The 19288-nt window shown below is 37.6% G+C and overlaps 1 protein-coding gene across 1 annotated transcript in view; it reads left to right on the top strand.

Annotated features, from left to right (window-relative positions):
* The first annotated feature begins 236 nt into the window (after positions 1-236).
* mbtd1 (mbt domain containing 1) overlaps positions 237-19288 on the top strand; it is a 112450-nt gene continuing 93398 nt past the window's right edge. Inside the window, exons 1-6 of the mRNA XM_086064217.1 lie at positions 237-377; positions 5909-6113; positions 8884-9017; positions 9093-9207; positions 10752-10834; positions 17422-17539. Of these exons, the coding sequence (XP_085920343.1) occupies positions 357-377; positions 5909-6113; positions 8884-9017; positions 9093-9207; positions 10752-10834; positions 17422-17539 (676 nt within the window). The 5' untranslated portion in view covers positions 237-356. The remainder of the gene's footprint in view (positions 378-5908; positions 6114-8883; positions 9018-9092; positions 9208-10751; positions 10835-17421; positions 17540-19288) is intronic.

Here is a 19288-nt window from a genome sequence, read left to right on the forward strand (position 1 = left end):
TATATATATATATATATATATATATATATATATATATATATATATATATATATATATATATATATATATATATATATATAGATATAGTTTTTGTATTAAATTAACTTTGTTTTCTTAAAAAAAAAGAAAGAAAGAAAGAAAAAAAGTTGAACACAATATTATTGTTTAGCAGTATTTTAGTTTGACCAATCACACGAAAGTAGGTTAAAGTTACGCATGCGCAGAATCGAGTATAATTTGTTGATATCCTGTTTGGTTTGTAGTATTCTCCGAGGCTTTGCTCTTTCGAATCCCGAATAACCAAGCAGCGTTAGTGGATGCGCTAGTCAAGAGAAGGTCATCTATATGAGGGGCTAATGGAAGACGCACGGGATCTGGTGAGTACAATGAACATTTCAGGCCGCCACCCTACTTACAACTACGTTGTGCATACTTTCGAGGATCCTTTGTTGTTATCTTATTTACGGAAGCTAGTGAGTGTCTTTGCTCTGCTATACACTCTTATCCTTCTGCAAAGCTCTCGAACATTTCAAGAGATGTATAACATAACCGCATAATCCCAAAATTTGTGTGGAGATGTTTTTGTTGAATGAAATGATGGTGAGTAGCAGCTATTTATAAGGTTTCCATTACCAAGCTATGCTAATGCTACTTAGCGTTGAGCTGAATGTGTTTTGGCGTTTATTTTTTTATTTAATTTATTAATTTAATTTAACAGTTACTTAACAGAGAGAGTGAGAGGTATTTCTTCTTGGCTTCATGCTAAAAAATTAATAGTTTAAGCACTGGGGTCAACTGTGTTCCAAAAAAGCAGGAAGCGACGATGTTAAACTTAAGGCAGTGGTTATTAACTCTCCTCCTAGCGTTATTTTGCCGTGAACGGCTCTGATTGGCCAACCTGAATTCTTAGCCTGCCGTTTTATCGTGATTACAGTAGGTTGGTCGTGAATAGGTTGTTTTAGCGTGATGTGGAGGCTGCCGTGTTAGGTTAGGGTAGTGGTAGTGGTAGTGGTAGCATCTTCCAGACACAAAAACTTCAACTTCCTGTATCTGTGGTTCAAGGCAGCTGCGAGAATAATTTAGTTGTCTTTGTTTCTTGCTGACAAGAGTGCAAATATTTCCCCATCTCTGTGTTATCCCCTTTTCTGCACTGGGAATAAAATGTTTCCCAGAGCTTGTCTCAAATTTGCTGTGGTGTACAGACCTTGTCAACCACTTGATTACCCGCGGAAGACTTGAAATACTTGTGTACTGCTGTACACTGAGGTAAATGGTAGCAGTCGCAAAAGGTGCTAGACCTTGCTTAATTTCTTCAAGCACTGCCCAGTACTCTGGTTTCAAGTCAAAGTAGTGCTTCCTTCCCCCTTGGAATTACCTCAGGATCTGAAAGGCGGTTCCAAGAGTCTGACTATCATGTACAATGTACTATTCCATCTTTTACTGACATCTTGGATCAGTGTATTTTTTTTCACATTCATTTGCTCCTGTTTCAGCTTCAGCTTTGTACTAGCCAGCTCGCTTCTCTTAAAGTGCTCCACTAGCTGCCTAGCAGCACCTAGTGCCCCGCTGATGGTCGTTTCTTTCAAAGCATTATTAACAATAAGTTGCAGTGTGTCCAGCTATGTTTTTCTTCAAGCAGCCGCATTGCTGCTACCATATTGGACCTACTGTCATGAACAACGGCTTTTATTTTCGTAGGCAAGATGTCACACTTCGTTGGCAAATTTCACTTTTATTTACAACTGCCCACGATCCACTGCTACCTACCCACAAAAACTGCTTTGATTACCACCGCCGACTTGCCCCCTCCGACACTGCACGCATGATCACTTTTCAGTGCCAGGTCAACTGGGGGGTTGCGGCGATGTTATTTTTTTTTGTGTCATTTTCACTCTTTTTATAATTTTCCAAGACAGAGCACGAGAAGAGGGCGCCAGTCCAAATTATTACTGTTATTCATATTATTATCTATTTTATTTTACATTGGAAAAACAATTTGAGGCCTCACAGCAGCGCCACCTTCAGCAATTAGCGCCCTAGGGAACCGCCTAGAAGTCAAATATTGGTTCCGGCTCTTCCGGGTCGCGCAAATATGTTTTTTTTTAAATTACTGTACAAAGTATTTTGATGTTAATATCGACTTTAACAGGGAAATCCGATTTAAGTCGAAATTCTGGTCACATCGCCAGCATAGGAATTAGGGCTGGGCGATTATGCCTAAAAATCAAATCTCAGTTTTTAAAATCTTTTTTTTTTTATTTATGATTCCCCCCCGCCCCGATTTTATATTATTATTATTATTATTAGTATTAGTTATTTTTTTTTTTTTACATAAACCAATAACTTAAAAAGTTTTGCTTTTATTTTATCAGTTAACAAAAGTAAACATATTTCTTCTCTTGGAATCAATGTGCAAAAATTCTACATTGAATCAAATACTTCTGGAAATCTAAATGTGTTGATGAAGTAGAAAACTTTTTTTGCCAACTTTTCTAACAGTGCTACTTGTGTCCCTCAATATGACACAAATAAACATCACATTTTGGCTTTAATGTAGGAACAGAGGTCTGAGCTTGTTATCCCCCCAACTGTCTGCTGATTTTAAAAGTACAAGTACTGTTATGTAAATTGAGGTGGCTGTTTTGCCATGACTGGCAAATTTCCTTTTAGCGTTATTTGATTGGCCAGTCCCCGGAGTAAGGAAGACTTGGCCTGCCATAAATCGGCTATTTTACCATGATTAGTCTGCTTCACCAAGTTCACCCTCTTCTTCTATAGATCTTCTTTCACTTTTCAACTTGTTTTGTCACCAGGCATGTGATTTTTCCGCTAATTCGCGGAATTCCGCTTTTTTTATCTCCCCCCCAAAAAAAATCAGATTTCGTCTCTCTACAGCATTCCGTTTTAGTGTTTCCGCAACTGAAATGAAACCGATCTTGCGATTGGCGGAAGTCTCCGTGTTGACCAATAAGAGCGCTTGTTATAAAGGATAGGCGTATGCCATTGTTTGTTGACCAATAAACGCGCTTGTTATAAAGGCACAGGAGTATGCCATTGTTCATTTCTCAGACGTTTTTGCCGGGTGTTTAAAGAAATGTCCGTGATCGAACGCAAAGATGCTCCGCGAGTTAAGGAAATTGACAAGATCGTAAAAAACAAGTTTCGATAGGACTGGTTAGAGAAGGATATATCTACAAATGTTGGAAAGAAGACTGTGACGAATTTGTTCAGTGACTTTATTCGGAAGATCGATCGTGCCGGGAAAGCGCTTTGCATTTGGTGCTATGATACCGTTGACGATGGTGCGAGAGGTTTCAAAGCTCTTGAAAGTCACGCAAAGAGCAAAAAACACGTGAAAGAACTCCAGTCAAGAACAACAAATTATTCCATCGCTGGAAGTTTCGGTGCCCGAACGAAAACTCCAAAACTTTACGGCCTCCAGACCTTATTGACATCACAATCGGAAGCGGTAATAGAGAGACGTGAACCTGCGCCAGTTGCTGACAGAGTCGTGAATTTTGAGGTCGGTGGTAAACGTTTCAAATTAATCGAAATCAAATTTTCGAAAATATTATAACGTAATAAAAATGGTCATAAATATTTAACATGGTTAATCATTGACACAAACTCAAATGAATGCTGCATGTTTGCACTTTTCAGGTTTCAACATGTTGACTATCTTGATGTATGCAGTTACAGAGATGATCTTAGTCAATCCGAATGCATGATTGTGTTTTTACTAGAGCTTGCTGCATGAGGTATTTTATGTTTTTGTCATGCATTATGTATTAAATTAAGAATGATTGATTAAATGATTTATTGCATGGTAAATATATATGATGATATTCTCAGTGATAGTTTTTAAAAGCAAAGGCAGTCCAATGTTTTTGAATGTGACTGATTTTCAGTTGACTAAAACTGCAATTTTATATGGGATAGTTCAATATACATTGAAAATTTATGCTGTTGTTTTGTCTATTTCTTTGTCATCTGAGTGCATTGAAAGTACTCAAAAACACGGAAAACCCATGAGCTCTGGACCTAGCTGAGTGCCCGCGGCCCCCAGACCCCCGGCTAAATTTTCAGATAATTTCACTTTGGTCAAATCACATGCCTGTGTCACTGAAAATAGGCTGTTTTAAGCATTAGCAGCCCACTATACTACATTTCACAAGACTTTTATGTCGCAGACGATGCAGAGGCTGATAAGCGTCACAGGCACGGCGAGTGAAAGTAAGCTTGTCTTTCATATTGGTAGGTGCTTGCAAGGCGAGTCCGTCTTGACGAGATAGCGTACATGTTGCGACCACGCAGCAACATAAACGTGCACATTTGTGCTTTTCACATACACTTGTAAATGTCAATAAGCAATCAGGATAAAATATCCAATTTACAGCAAGCTAAAAATTTCCTCGCTCCGGCGATTCACCAATATTGGAGCCGTTCAGAGCAAAAATATCGCTAGCATTTGTGTTGCCAGTGACGGCAAAATAACCACTGCCTAAACAAATAGCATGGGGCAACTTGAGCAATATACTAGCGGCTAGGTAGCAGTAGCACATATCTGGGTTCTCCCGTTTTCAGCAAGTGGTGAAATCGAGTCTTCCTCCCTGTATACATGGGTGCCATATCATTAGCGAGGTGCAACGTGTCCGCTTTGGTGATCGCTCTTATTGTGCCCCCTTATTGTCATACGTGCTTTTTTGTGTGTAAATGACACCTCCACGGTAACATAGTAAACTGTTTAAAAACATTTTTTTAACTAGGAGTTTGTTTGCTGTTGTTGACTTCCTCCTGTATTGAGTGTGTGAGGACACGACTGGCAGAGCTAAAGCTACGGAAACCCATGGGGGCAAAAGCCGCGGGCGCGGTGCAACAAAAGGGCGAAACAAACATCGATGTTATAATTTTTTTAATCGTCCACAACAAAACACTCAAATTAATTTCGCCATAACTTGAGGTCTCCCTGTATATTATTTTTCCTTAAAATTGCATAAAATTAATGGCCACTTTCTATTTATATAATTTCTCATTTCTAGTTCCTGATCATAAAACTGCTGTCTAAAAAAAATGCGATTTGCTGGTATTGGCCACTACCGCAAGTACCGATACCTTAAAATAAGACTGGTATCGGCACCAATGCCGATACCTGGTACCAGTAGTCGCCTATCCCTACTCAGCATGGTGCCACCTCTACTCACCTTTGAGCCAGGAAAACCTTGCAATCATTTTACACATCCGATAAGAGTCCAGGCCTGAAGACCTCTACAATCTTATTTTTTATTGTAGAGGTAATACCACCTGTTGGCTGAAAGAAATACGGTACATGTTTTAATCCTAAATTTTTTCCCCAAGCTGTTTGCCAATAAAAAAATATTCAGATTTGAGTGGTCTAAACCTGTGTGAAAAATCCTGAAATTTTCAATACACATCAGGCATGGCAAAAAAATAAATACAATCAATTTGTAAAGGTTTATTGTACCATTTAAAATAATAATAATAAAAAAATCAAGTTACATTGTGCCTTAAATGTGGCCTGGGCTGCAAGGGCCCTTTATTGCTGATCAGTTTTCTATTATTATTATTATTGTTATTATTATTATTTTTAAACAAACCGTGTTAGTAAAATAGTGACATCCAGGCCAGTGCCTTGCATACAGTCAACTTGCATTGTGCGCCTAAGAAATGCTTCAAAAATTTAGATCTTATTTTCTTTGAATGACAAGTTCAGTATGATGACCTTGTCAACAAATTTCCCTATATATATTTAGTGATACAAGGTTATTGTATAGATTTAGTTATGTTTATTTCAATACAGTCAGTGTAAACATATGTACAAATGTTGTAAGTGGTTAGAGACTAGTACATACAGGTAACATTTTTATTATTTATTTATTTTCAATTGAAGGCTGAACGCACCCCACGTTCAGAACGTAAGCGGAGGGATTCGTTTGGGATGTTTGATGGCTATGACAGTTGCAGTGAGGAGTCAACCAGCAGCTCCAGCTCAGAGGACACAGAGGATGAGGTAGTATCCTCTCTCCCTGCCGGTCTTCCCATCATCAAGAACAATGGCCAGGTCTATACTTATCCTGATGGAAAGGCTGGAATGGGTTTGTACAAAATGTTGTATAATTTATTTTATTTTATCATATGTTGTAATTTGTTATCTAGGGATGCACAATCATAAACTCATTAATTATTGGGCCGACCGATATTAGGAATCACAATGTCAAATCCAATAATAATAAAAAAAGCGCTGATTAAAAATAAATACATTTAAAAAATCTAAGAATTAAGATGAAATTTCAATAAAGCCATACTTTTCTGTCAGTGCCCTTCTTTCTATTGACTAGTCCTGTCGTAAACCTATCCTCTCTGAGCTCACACACAGTCGCTCATAACAAATAGCATGTGCAGTATTTCTCAGGCAGCAAATCAAGTGCTTTCTTCTCTAGTGAATACAGCCAGATGAAACGTGCATTGAACAAAAATGGCATTGATCATGTGGATTTCTTAACTGTTTTTAGAGGAGGACATTTCACACGCTATTTGCCAGAGGTGGACATTTACACAGTGTCATCACCTGTCTGTCAGTACAGATGGAAGGTCGCTGAGTCCGTCATTGACAGACTCCAGTTTTCGCTTGCGGACCAAAGATTGACAGTAACTTTCAAACACTGACAGAATAAGCGGCGACTGTCCCCTGAGCTGTTACAAACCCGAAAAGCAAAAATGAGGGGTAGATTGGGGATGAGAAACAGGAGTAATAGTATATGTATACATGTATGTACACCCCCTTTGAAAGGTCACATTTTAAACATCTCAATGAACACGAAAACTATTTCCAAAATAAGTACAGTGCTCAGCATAAATGAGTACACCCCCTACGAAAAATAACACTTTAAACAATATTTCAATGAAATCAAAAACAATTTTCAAAATATTGACAAGACTAAATTTGTATAACATCTGTTTAACTTACAACATGAAAGTAAGGTTAATAATAATCATTAGAGAACTGAATTTTCAGTTTTATTCAAATTAGGGTGATGCAAAAATGAGTACACCCCACTGCACTGGAGCAAAGCCCAAATTTTAGACTACAGCTGAGTTGTTATTATTATTATTATTATTATTATTCATTACACAGGTGTCAAGCAGACTGTTTACTATAAATGGGTGTTACTTAAAGAAAACACTTTCCCATTTCATGCTGTTAGCAATGGCACCACACGGAAGAGAAATGTCACAGGACCTGAGAAAGAAAATAATTTATTTGCACAACAAAGGTGATGGCTGCAAGAAGATCAGCAAAGCTTTATTCATGAGTCAGAATATTGTAGCAAATATGGTAAAAAAAAAGATGAAACTGCAACCATCTCACAGAGACGTCAAGGTCGTCCATGGATGTTAACAACTCGACAGCAGCGTCTTCTGATGAAAAGGGTGGAAGAAAATCGACATCTTAGTTCACTGCAGTTATCTAAGGAAATAAAAAGTCAAACTGGGGTGACTATTTCCCGTGACACAATACGGCGTACACTGCAGAGGAATGGCATGCATGGGTGCCGTCCACGGAGGAAGCCTCTCCTAAAGCCCAGACACAAAAAAAAGTGCGCCTTGAGTTTGCCTGGGCCCATGCTGACAAAGATGAAGACTACTGGGACTCTATACTCTGGAGTGATGAGACCAAGATAAATGTTTTTGGAACTGATGGCTTCAAAACTGTATGGCGTCGCAAAGGTGAGGAATACAAGGAAACATGCATGGTGCGTGCCTACAGTGAAACATGGTGGTGGCTGTGTCTTCATGTGGGGTTGCATGAGTACTGCTGGTGTCTGGGAGCTGCATTTCCTTGATGGCAATATGAATTCACAGCTGTAGTGCTCAATCTTGAAAGAAAATATTCTGCCATCACTCCATGCCCTTGGTCGTCGTGCACTTTTCCAACATGACAATGATCCTAAGCACACATCTAAGGCCACTGTTGGATTTCTGAAAAAGAACCAGGTGAAAGTGATTCAGTGGTCAAGTATGTCTTCTGATCTGAACCCAATTGAACACCTATGTGGAATTCTTAAGAGAAAAGTTGAGCGTCACTCTCCATCCAGCATCCAGTCTCTAAAAGAGGTCATTATTAAAGAATGGAAAAAGATTGATGCAACAAAATGTTGCCAGCTTGTTCGTTCAATGCCTAGAATACTTGGTGCTGTGATTAAAAATAGTGGAGGCCATAGAAAGTACTAAATTTATTCATTTTTGTTGGTTTTACTCATTTTTGCATCACCCCTATTTGAGTAAAACTGAAAAATGTGTAATAAAATTTTTAATTTTTAACATTACTTCCATTTTGGAAATTGTTTTTGTGTTCATTGAGATATTGTTTAAATTGTTACTTTTCAAAGGGGGTGTACTCATTTATGCTGAGCACTGTATATATTTAAGTGTATGTTCATGCTGCACCTCCCCAAAAAATGTTGCGACCAAACCCTTTGTGGTGCGACCAACTGAAAAAATTGGTAGCGTCAATGATACGTGCAAAAGTTAGTGTACAGTACTATAGCCCTGATACGTAACAGCCCCACGATTCAATATTCGTCGGCCCCCGCATACATTTTTTTCCTGATTTTTCACATCACAAATTTGGCAAGTATGACTGACGGGCCTAGCCCCCGCAGCTGAAAAAAATCACGAGAGGAAACACTGAGGATCTGTCTAGTAAACCCAAAGTGTCAGTATCCGGACGTCCTAGTACACAACGCTGCTTGCAGCTCTATTTTATTAATTGTTTTAATTGTTGGAGGGATTCATTTTTTTGTTTAAATATCCATTGACTTTACTGTATTGCATACTGTACTGAAGTTTTCTTTTGTGCCACAGCCACCTGTGAGATGTGTGGAATGATTGGAGTCCGAGATGCTTTTTATTCCAAAACAAAGCGTTTCTGCAGTGTTTCTTGTTCCAGGAGCTATTCTTCTAATTCAAAAAAAGCAAGCATATTGGCGAGACTCCAGGTAGGTGTTTGCTTCTCTGCTTTTTCCTAAAATTGCAACCGATGTACAACAGTAAACATGTTTGGATTTTATTAGGGCAAGCCTCCAACAAAAAAGGCAAAAGTCTTACAGAAACAACCTCTTGTGGCAAAGTTGGCAGCTTATGCTCAGTACCAAGCAAGTCAACAGACCCAGGCGAAATCAAAATCCGGTATGTATTTCCAATAGTAATGATGGTTACAAGTGGGCTGCCAAAATTAGTCACGACTACGTAGACGGCTAACTTAATCATCAACGTCAGCATTATTCTTTTTTTTACAGTTTCTGACTGTGATGCACATGCACAGTAATGGTAATTCGGATCATTCATTATGTGCACAGAAGTACAATGGTTCCCTCGCTACTTCGTGGTTCACTTGTTGCGGATTCACTCTTATCAGATTTTCATTTGGGTCCATAACTCATATATTTGCGGGGATTACCTCTGGTTGTACCTCGATCTATTATTTATTTATTTATTAGAGATCACCCGCCCCCATTTTTATTACTGAGTACCCCATCAAATTATTTATTTATGCTATTTTTGTATTTTTTTGGTCATATTTGAGTCAATAAAAACAGCTCTTACTTTCATTCAACACAATCGATTTTTTTTTTTTATAAACAAAATGTGACCCTCTCCAGCAAAAGGGTCCATATGTCAGCAACGTTATTTTTGAGCTAGACACAAAAAGATTGTTTGCATAAAAATGTCGATTTTGAGATTTCTCCACAAATAGCCTCCTTTTTATATATATATTTTTTTGATCTTGTGTAATTTTTAACAAGGTCTGGGACATACTGTGTTAACCTGGGACCTCTGGGATTGTATCTTGTGCCATGTCATGTGGAAATATGTATTAAGACAAAAAAAAGCCCTTGGATGTTTGCATCCTTGAATTTTGAGGAAATAAATTATTTAAATACTTAAAATCTTTAAATCTCTAACTTGAAAGGTTAATGACAAAAGAAATCATAAAAAAAAGTTAAATAATACTGTGTACTAAAAAACAGTAAGAACAAATACTGACTGTTTCTGCGCGTTTTGGCACCAAGTGTGGTGCCATGTATCCATAGTGTACACACTTAACTGACTAATCGGATCACACTGTATGTAAATTGCATCATATGGCACCAGCAAGCAGTGGCTCACTGTAAGCCATCAATAGTTTACAGCTTATAGAAAAAATAAGCTTTTTGTGAAAAGAAAAATTTTCTGCACCACACTGACAGTAAAAATGTTGGTTTAGTGACTCTCTGCGGAATAGATTTAATGTGACAAATGCTTTGATCATTCACGTCATCCTTGAAAATGTTATATTTCCTAAGATCCACCATGTTTTCATGTAATTTGATCCACGGGAGCCCAATGAAAAAAATATATAATGCTGCCATCTGCTGGCCATAGTTAGTGGGTGTCTTTTATTTTTTTCCAGCCCTTTCAGATACCAGAGCTGCCCAAGACGTTGCACTGCCCATTGAGGGGGAAAAAAAGTTGTTGATGCCAATTGACGTTATTGGTGGTACTTATTGGGTCTTTCCTTACTGTCAATTAACCTATTTTGGTGGGAAAAAAGTTATTCGTGACTTATACAATCGGTGTCTAGTTGACTAGCAAAATAGTTGTTTGTGGCAGCCGTTCTTGTAACTACAAGAATCACAGTGTTCTTTTGAATCTTGCTCTGTTCTTTACACATTCATACATGTTTCGTCCAGTGGTTCCAGCTGAAAGCTTTGACTGGGGACAGTATATCTGTGTCAATAACACAACTGGAGCTCCAGTCAGCTGTTTCAAACATGTAAGTATGAACAACATTTTGAAGATCTTAAAATGTCCATATTATGCTATTTGTTGTTGGGGTTAAGGCCTCACCTTTTCTCCTCCAAACTTATTGCTGGGCATTGTAGCCAAACAGCTCAGTTTTTGCTTCACAGTTACCCATTGGCATATATACAGTCGTGATCAAAAGTTTACATACACTTGTAAAGAACATAATGTCATGGCTCTCCTGAGCTTCCAGTTATTTCTACAAATCTGATTTTTTTTCCTAATAGAGTAATTGGAACAGATACTTTCTTGTCACAAAAAAGATTAATACGTTTTTGTTCTTTTACGTCTTTTTTCGGGGATTAACGGAAAACCTGACCAATTCTGCTTGGTCAAAAATATAGATACAGCAACATGAATTAGCAATTTTGGTGACTTAGAAAGCTTGTCAATGGAATGAGCTTCAGTTCATACCATTGCCTCTTAACTTGTGTGGGATTTTGAGTGACTGCGACTTCTCTGAAGCCATTGGAGTAGGGCTAATTTGATACCAATGCCCACAAACGCTACAATGGACAGTCAAAGGAGCTCAACTGTGTCAAAACGGATCTGGAAACGCAAATCATTGACTACAACAAGTCAGGTGGAAATAAGAAGCCTGGCTCACTAAAATCCCATCTCTCCCCGTGTGGCTGCCGCACCCCTTTCATGCGCACACCACCCATGAAATGTATTAGCACAGGGTGGCACGCGGGTCGCTCAACAGTGCCGCGCTCTGGCAGCAGCCCGGCTTGCCGCTGGCCCCTTGCCTCTGCCCATTTGTGCTGTTCACCCCCCCCCCCTTCCTTCCTCCAACCTGGCAACCTGGTTAAATCCCCCCGTGCAAGTCTAATGTACACGCGGGCCCGCAAGCTTTCTATCTGAAATATTAGAGGAGCTAAGACCAAAATACTCCACTGTACCCCCCAAAAAATTCCACAATTACCATTCCAGTACTATAAAGTGTATGTGTGTATATATATATATATATATATATATATATATATATATATATATATATATATATATATATATATATATATATATATATATATATATACAATTTTCTTGAAAACATTTTGGATGGCCCGCCCAAGTATTATCATGGGGTGGGAAACACTATACTATCTAAAGTGAATTACATAAAAGTGAATAATGTTATGCCCTTAAATGAACCAGGGTATCAAGGCGCAACATTATGCGCACATGATCACACAAAATCTGGAACCAAATTTGAAAAAATAACAAGATCCTGACAAATTGAATCAGGTGTGTTGGGAGTAGAGACACCTCAAAAACATGCAGGACTCAGGCCCTCGAGTGTTAGGGTTTAGGGTAACCCTAACCCAGGACCTAGACTCTGACACCTGTGGCTTTAGAAAAGTAGGGTGTGCAACAGTATTCAGCCCTCCTTGAACTAATACTTTGTCAAACCCCCTTTTGCTGCAATTACAGCTTCAGGTCTTGGGGTATGGCTCTATTCAGTTTTGCACATCAGGAGGATGAAATGTTTGCCCATTCCTCCTTGCAAAAGAGCTCCAGCTCAGCTAGGCTAGATGGAGGCAGAGCGTTTGTGAACTGCAACCTTAGTTTTTAGTCAGCATTATGAAGACTAAAACACACACGCCGGGCTAATGTTTTGGAGAGATTTAAAGAAAGAGAAGGATAAAAAAAAAAATCAAAAACTTAGAGTACTGTTCAATCAATCATCCATAAGTGGATGGAGTACTAAACGATGACAAATCTACCAAGACAAGGCCGTCCCTCCAAAGTTTCCGACCGAAGGAGGAGGGCACTCATCAGAGTACCCAAGAGGCCTTTGATCACTCTAAATCAGGGGTAGGCAAACTCGGCCCCCGAGGGCCGGAGTCCTGCAGTTTTAGATGCTTCTTCAACACAGCTGATATATGATCACCTCATCAGCAAGCTCCGCATAAGCCTGATAACTATCCTGTTGATCAGAATCAGCTTGTGTTGGAAGAGGGAGACCTCCAAAACATGCAGGACTCCGGTCCTTGAGGACAGAGTTTGCCCACATCTGCTCTAAATGAACTGCAAATATCCACAGCAGAGGTAATGGAATCTGTCCATAAAACAACCATCAGCCGAGTACTGCACAAATCTGGCCTGTATGGAAGGGTGGCAAGAAGAAAGCTATTTCTAAAAGCGAGCAACAAGAAGTCACGTCTGCAGTTTGCCAGGAGCCATGTAGGAGACACCGTTGACAAGTGGAAGAAATTGCTCTGGTCAGATGAGACAAAAATGTAACTTTTTGGCCTACAATTCAAACGCTATGTTTGGTGTAAAAACAACACTGCTCATCAGTCGCAATACACCATCCCCACTGTCAAACATGGTGGTGGGATCATCATGCTATGGTGGTGCTTTTCTTCTGCAGGGACAGGGAAGATAGTGCGAGTAGAAGGGTTGGTGCCAAATACTGGGCGATTTTGGATGAGAACCTGTTGGGATCTGCAATAGACCTGAGACTGGGACGAAGGCTCACCTTTCAGCAAGACAATGACCCAAAGCATACAGTTAAAGCGACAATGGAATGGTAAAAAAAAAAAAAAGGCATCAGTGTGCTAGAGTGGCCCTGTCAAAGTTCTGATCTAAATCCAAAAGAAAATCTGTAGAGAGGTCTTAATATTGCGGCTCACACACACTCTACATCTAACCTATCTGACGTGGAGGTGTTTTGCAAGGAGGAATGGGCAAACATTTCAGCCTTCTGATGTGCAAAACTGATTGAGACATACCCCAAAAGACTTGAAGCTGTAATTGCAGCAAAAGTGTGTTCGACAAATTATTTATTCAGGGGGGACGAATACTTTTGCACACCCAATACACTTGGTCGTACCATGCCAAAATGTTGAAAAACTCAAGGGGAGTGAATACTTTTGCATGGAACTGTACGTATCTGGAAGAGGGCTCATGAGCACTACCCAGAGATCCCATCCCCTCTCGACCATGGATTTTACATGAACACAGAGACTAGCAAGTTAGAACCACTATGGTTTGAGGGTGACGTCCTCCCCAAAGCCCTTGTCCAGGGGTGACCAAGTTCGGTCCTCGAGAGCCACTATCCAGCTTGTTTTCCATGTTTCTCTCCACTAACACACATGATTCATGATCAGGATCGTAATCAGGCTTCTGCAAATCTTGCTGATGAGCTGATCATTAGATTCAGCTGAGCTGAAGGAGGGAGATATGGAAAACGGGCTGAATAGTGGCTGTCGAGGACCGAACTTGGCCACCCCTGCCCTTGTCGATTGCTTGGCAGAAGAGAAAACCGATGAAGATGATTTAGCAGCTGATGAAATCCACACAAATATGGATAATGATCCGGGTGGTTAAAATCCAGTTTTTATATTTTAACATAGTTCAATTTTATGGTTAAACTGTACTCTACTATTTCTCAATTTGGCTACACAGAATATTAATCTATTGTTAAGAAATGTTCACAAGTCTGTTAGATTAGGCTTCTTAATGAGCAGATAAGTGATTTGAGCAAGGCCGTTGTGTCTCTGTGTCCTCTCCTGGCTTGGTGCCTTTTTATCTATCTGCACTCTTGCGCACTTATCCAGTTGAAACCAGTTAAGACCATCAGGTCACACATTTTCACATGGGCTAGGCTGAGGTGTCCCCCGTGTGGGTGGGCAGCCAAGACAATATAAGAGTGGAGACCATTTTGAATAGAGCAGACCTTCTTCCGCATTCAGCAGATAAGGCTCCACAGCTGTGCACTTGTTCTTTCTTGCATCCAGTAAATTATTAAACTGAGAATATGGTCTCCTGGTTGTTATTATTAGTATAGCGAGCATTCAAGATAAAAGAACCGGAACTTTACAAGTAATTTTTATTCCTTGTCAGGATCTTGTTCTTTTATTAAATCCTGTATTTGGTTCCCGGATTATGTGTGATAATTTTTAATGTTGCGCCTTGATACCCTTGATACTTTTTATGTACCCTGTAAGCACATATCGTGCAAATAATAGACATGAATATAAGCTCTGGATGGACTAGAGGGCTTGAAAATGCCTGTAAAAAATAAAATAAAAAAAACTCTAATATCGAACGTATTTAAAAATGAGGATGAAAAAAGCAATTCCATCCATATCTAGAGCAACTGCAAATTAATTCAATTAATATTTTGTAAATGTTAGATCTGACTTGGCAAAGCAGATTGTTGATCCTTTACAAAGAGATGTAGTAGACAGATATTATCAAGAAAAATCTTCACACCATTTTTTAACCAAAGTCAGTGAGAAAGAATTGGTAGATTTCAGTCGCAAGTTTAATAGTAAAAAAATCCAGTGATTGTTGTAATATTGATATGGTACTAGTAAAATATATTATAGAGTATACAGCTAAACCACTTGCATATACTTGCAATCAGTATAATCAATATTTGGAGTCTTCATTGACCTTAAAAAGGCCTTTGATACAACTGACCATAAATTGCTTATAAGAAAATTGGAAAGATATGGAATTAGAGGGAAAGCCTTGTCATGGATAACTGATTATCTTGCAAATAGAAAACAAGTACAGTTACATGAAGTAAAATCTGAATTTATGAAAGTAATATGTGGAGTTCCCCAGGGGTCAATCCTTGGTCCTATATTATTATTATTTTTATATGAATAATATATGTACAGTATCAGAATCATTTAAATATGTACTCTTTGCGGATAACACCACTTTGCTTTGCTCTGGGAAAGACATAACACAGCTTCTGAACACAGTGCAAGTGGAATTAAATACTTTGAAACAATGGTTTGACACTAATAAGTTACCATTAATTATAAATAAAACAAAATTTATACTATTTGGATATCGTCAGACTAATAATCCAGTACAAATTACGATTAACAATATTGAGTTAAAAAGAGTATATGAAAATAATTTTTTAGGTGTTGTTGATCATAAACTGTGCTGGAAGTCGCATGTTCAATATATTTAAACCAAATTATCCAAAGCTATAGGAATACTACATAAAGTAAAGTATATCTTTAACCAAAATTCTCTACACTTGTTGTTTACTTATTTCTTAGTTCCTTACATGAGTTATTGTGTGGAGGCTTGGAGACATACATATAAATTAATACCAAACACGGTCTTGACTTTACAGAAAAAAGCAATTAGAATGATTAACCTTGTTGATTATCGTGCACCTACTAATCTATTTGTAAAATCACATATACTTAAATTTAAAGATCTGGTGGACTTTAAAACCGCCCAATTTATGTTTAAAAATAAATAATAATATGCTCCCTTGCTGTGTTCAGAAGCTCTTCCAACACAGTGTTAGCAATTATGAGCTGAGAAGAACATAGATGTTTAGGAAAATAAAAAACTGAACAAATGTGAAACAGAGATGTATGTCAGTGAAAAGAGTCAACTTGTGGAATAATTTTGATTGTGAATTCAAACTGTGTGACTCAATTAAGAATTTCAAATACATGTATAAATGCAAGATTATTAATAGTTACGAAATGGCAAGGTAGTCTATAGTTATTGAAAAAATATGGAAAAAAAAATATTTTCCCATACATGTATGTCAGTAATAATATTTTTTTGTAAATATATGCATGCGTATATGTAGTACATTGTTGGACTTGTGTGTAGATGCAGTATGTGAATGTATGAACTTGTGATAGGTCTGTTACCTTGATTTAGTATCATGTGAAAAGGGTGGACAGTATAAACTTTGGCTTCAGTCTACACCTTTTGGTCTTTGTTCTTGTATGTATATTTCTTTTTTGTTTATTAATTGTTAAGACCAAATAAACTAAACTAAACTAATTTACTTTAGATAGTATAGTACTACATAACCTATGTTTCAAATATTGTTTGAGATTTTATTTAGATGCAGAAAAATAGCTTAATCCCAATTGGAATGGTAATTCTGAAAAAAAAAAATCCCCCCCCGAATTAGGGTATAGTGGAGTATTTTGGTCATAGCTCCTCTAATACTTCAGATAGAAAGCTCATCTTGGACTTAAATTGAAGGTTACAAATGTCGGATGTTTTTAATACACATTTGAGGCAGTGAGCTGTATAATAAAATGTTTGAAATTGATCACTTTTGATGGTAATTTGTCAGGCGGAGAGACATTTTTTGATCTTTTAGGGTATGTTGAGGGTGATATTTGAGAATTGAAATACAGGAAGCTCATGATTATTTTCCTGCTAGTTCCCCCATGTGTCAGGATACACCATGCAAAGTTTTCTGATCATTTATGCAGTTGCTGTACATTGATATTTGCAATTACACAATTTCGCCAGAAGCTTTTCCCAAAAGGAGTGTTTTTTGGCCCCTGTGACCAAACGGCCCCAAATTGGGGGTGGTCCTTATCAACTTGTGATGGCCCAAGGTATGAGATAACAGGAAATCATAGTCAAAAATGGTAACAAAAAACATCCTGAGGAGTGGACCTGGCTCCCGGCCTATCACTTTGGTGTTTTTAGCGAGGAATCTGCATTTTAACATGGCTTAAAAACGCAAAAAAAAGTTTATTTTGCATGATATGGAACCTCTAAACCAATATTATTCATTCTTTAACAACACTGTTTCAGGCACCCATGGGGACGTGCTGGGGAGGTATTGAGGAAGGGGTGAGAATTGAAGTGCTCAACTCTGATACCAACCACTCCACTAAGGTTTACTGGATAGCGGAAATTGTTAAACTAGCAGGTAAGACAACTGCTAGTTAAATGTTTATGTTGTACCGTCTGCGTGTTTGTGGGGAAACATGTAAAATTTTGTTTTGTTGATACCACATTATAAAATGTTTTTTTATTTTTATTTTTGCATACTAAGAATAATTTCAAACTAGAGCTGCGAGCAGCTGCAAGCCCGGGCAACTTTTGAGCACTTGCACATTGGAATTCGATTTATTTTCCCTTCTAAATGGCACAATAACCTTTACAGTCCTGCTTACCATTCTTGGCACCCATGAAGTTAAAGTACATAATGTGGAATATCTTCTGAGAAAAATGTGTGTATATACGTACGTGTGTGTGTGTGTGTGTATACGTACGTGTGTATATATATACATACGTGTGTGTGTGTGTATATACGTACGTGTGTATATATATACATACGTGTGTGTGTGTGTATATACGTACGTGTGTGTATATACGTACGTGTGTGTATATACGTACGTGTGTGTGTATGAATGTGTGTATATATACGTACGTGTGTGTATATGAATGTGTGTGTGTGTATATATATGAATGTGTATGTATACGTGTGTGTGTGTGTATATATATGAATGTGTATATATACGTGTGTGTATATATATATGAATGTGTATATATACGTGTGTGTATATATATATGAATGTGTATATATACGTGTGTGTGTGTGTATATATATGAATGTGTATATATACGTGTGTGCATATATATATATATATGTGCATATATATGTATGTGTATATATGAATGTGTATATATGTATGTGTATATATGAATGTGTATATATGTATGTGTATATATGTATGTGTATATATGTATGTGTATATATGTATGTGTATATATGTATGTGTATATATGTATGTGTATATACGTATGTGTATATACGTATGTGTATATGTGTGTATATATACGTATGTGTATGTGTATGTATACGTATGTGTATGTATACGTATGTGTGTATGTATGTATACGTATGTGTGTATGTATGTATACGTATGTGTGTATGTATGTATACGTATGTGTGTATGTATGTATACGTATGTGTGTATGTATGTATACGTATGTATATATACGTGTATATATATACGTGTGTATATATACGTGTGTATATATACGTGTGTATATATACGTGTATATACGCACGTGTATATACGCACGTGTATATACGTACGTGTATATACGTATGTGTATATATGTACGTGTATATACGTATGTGTATATATGTACGTGTATATACGTATGTGTATATACGTACGTGTATATACGTATGTGTATATATGTACGTGTATATACGTATGTGTATGTATATACGTATGTGTATATACGTATGTGTATGTATATACGTATGTGTATATATGTACGTGTGTATATACGTATGTGTATATGTACGTGTGTATATATGTATGTGTATATGTACGTGTATGTATATATATGTGTGTATATATACGTGTGTGTATATATGTGTATATATACGTGTGTGTATATATGTGTATATATACGTGTGTGTATATGTGTATATATACGTGTGTGTATATGTGTATATATACGTGTGTGTATATGTGTATATATACGTGTGTGTGTGTATATATACGTGTGTGTGTATATGTATACGTATGTGTGTATATGTATACGTATGTGTGTATATGTATACGTATGTGTGTATATGTATACGTATGTGTGTGTATATGTATACGTATGTGTGTATATATGTATACGTATGTGTGTATATATGTATACGTATGTG

Source organism: Leptonotus elevatus, chromosome 20, assembly GCF_054856555.1.
Source record: "Leptonotus elevatus isolate MCC_2025b chromosome 20, RoL_Lele_1.0, whole genome shotgun sequence".
NCBI lineage: Eukaryota > Metazoa > Chordata > Actinopteri > Syngnathiformes > Syngnathidae > Leptonotus > Leptonotus elevatus.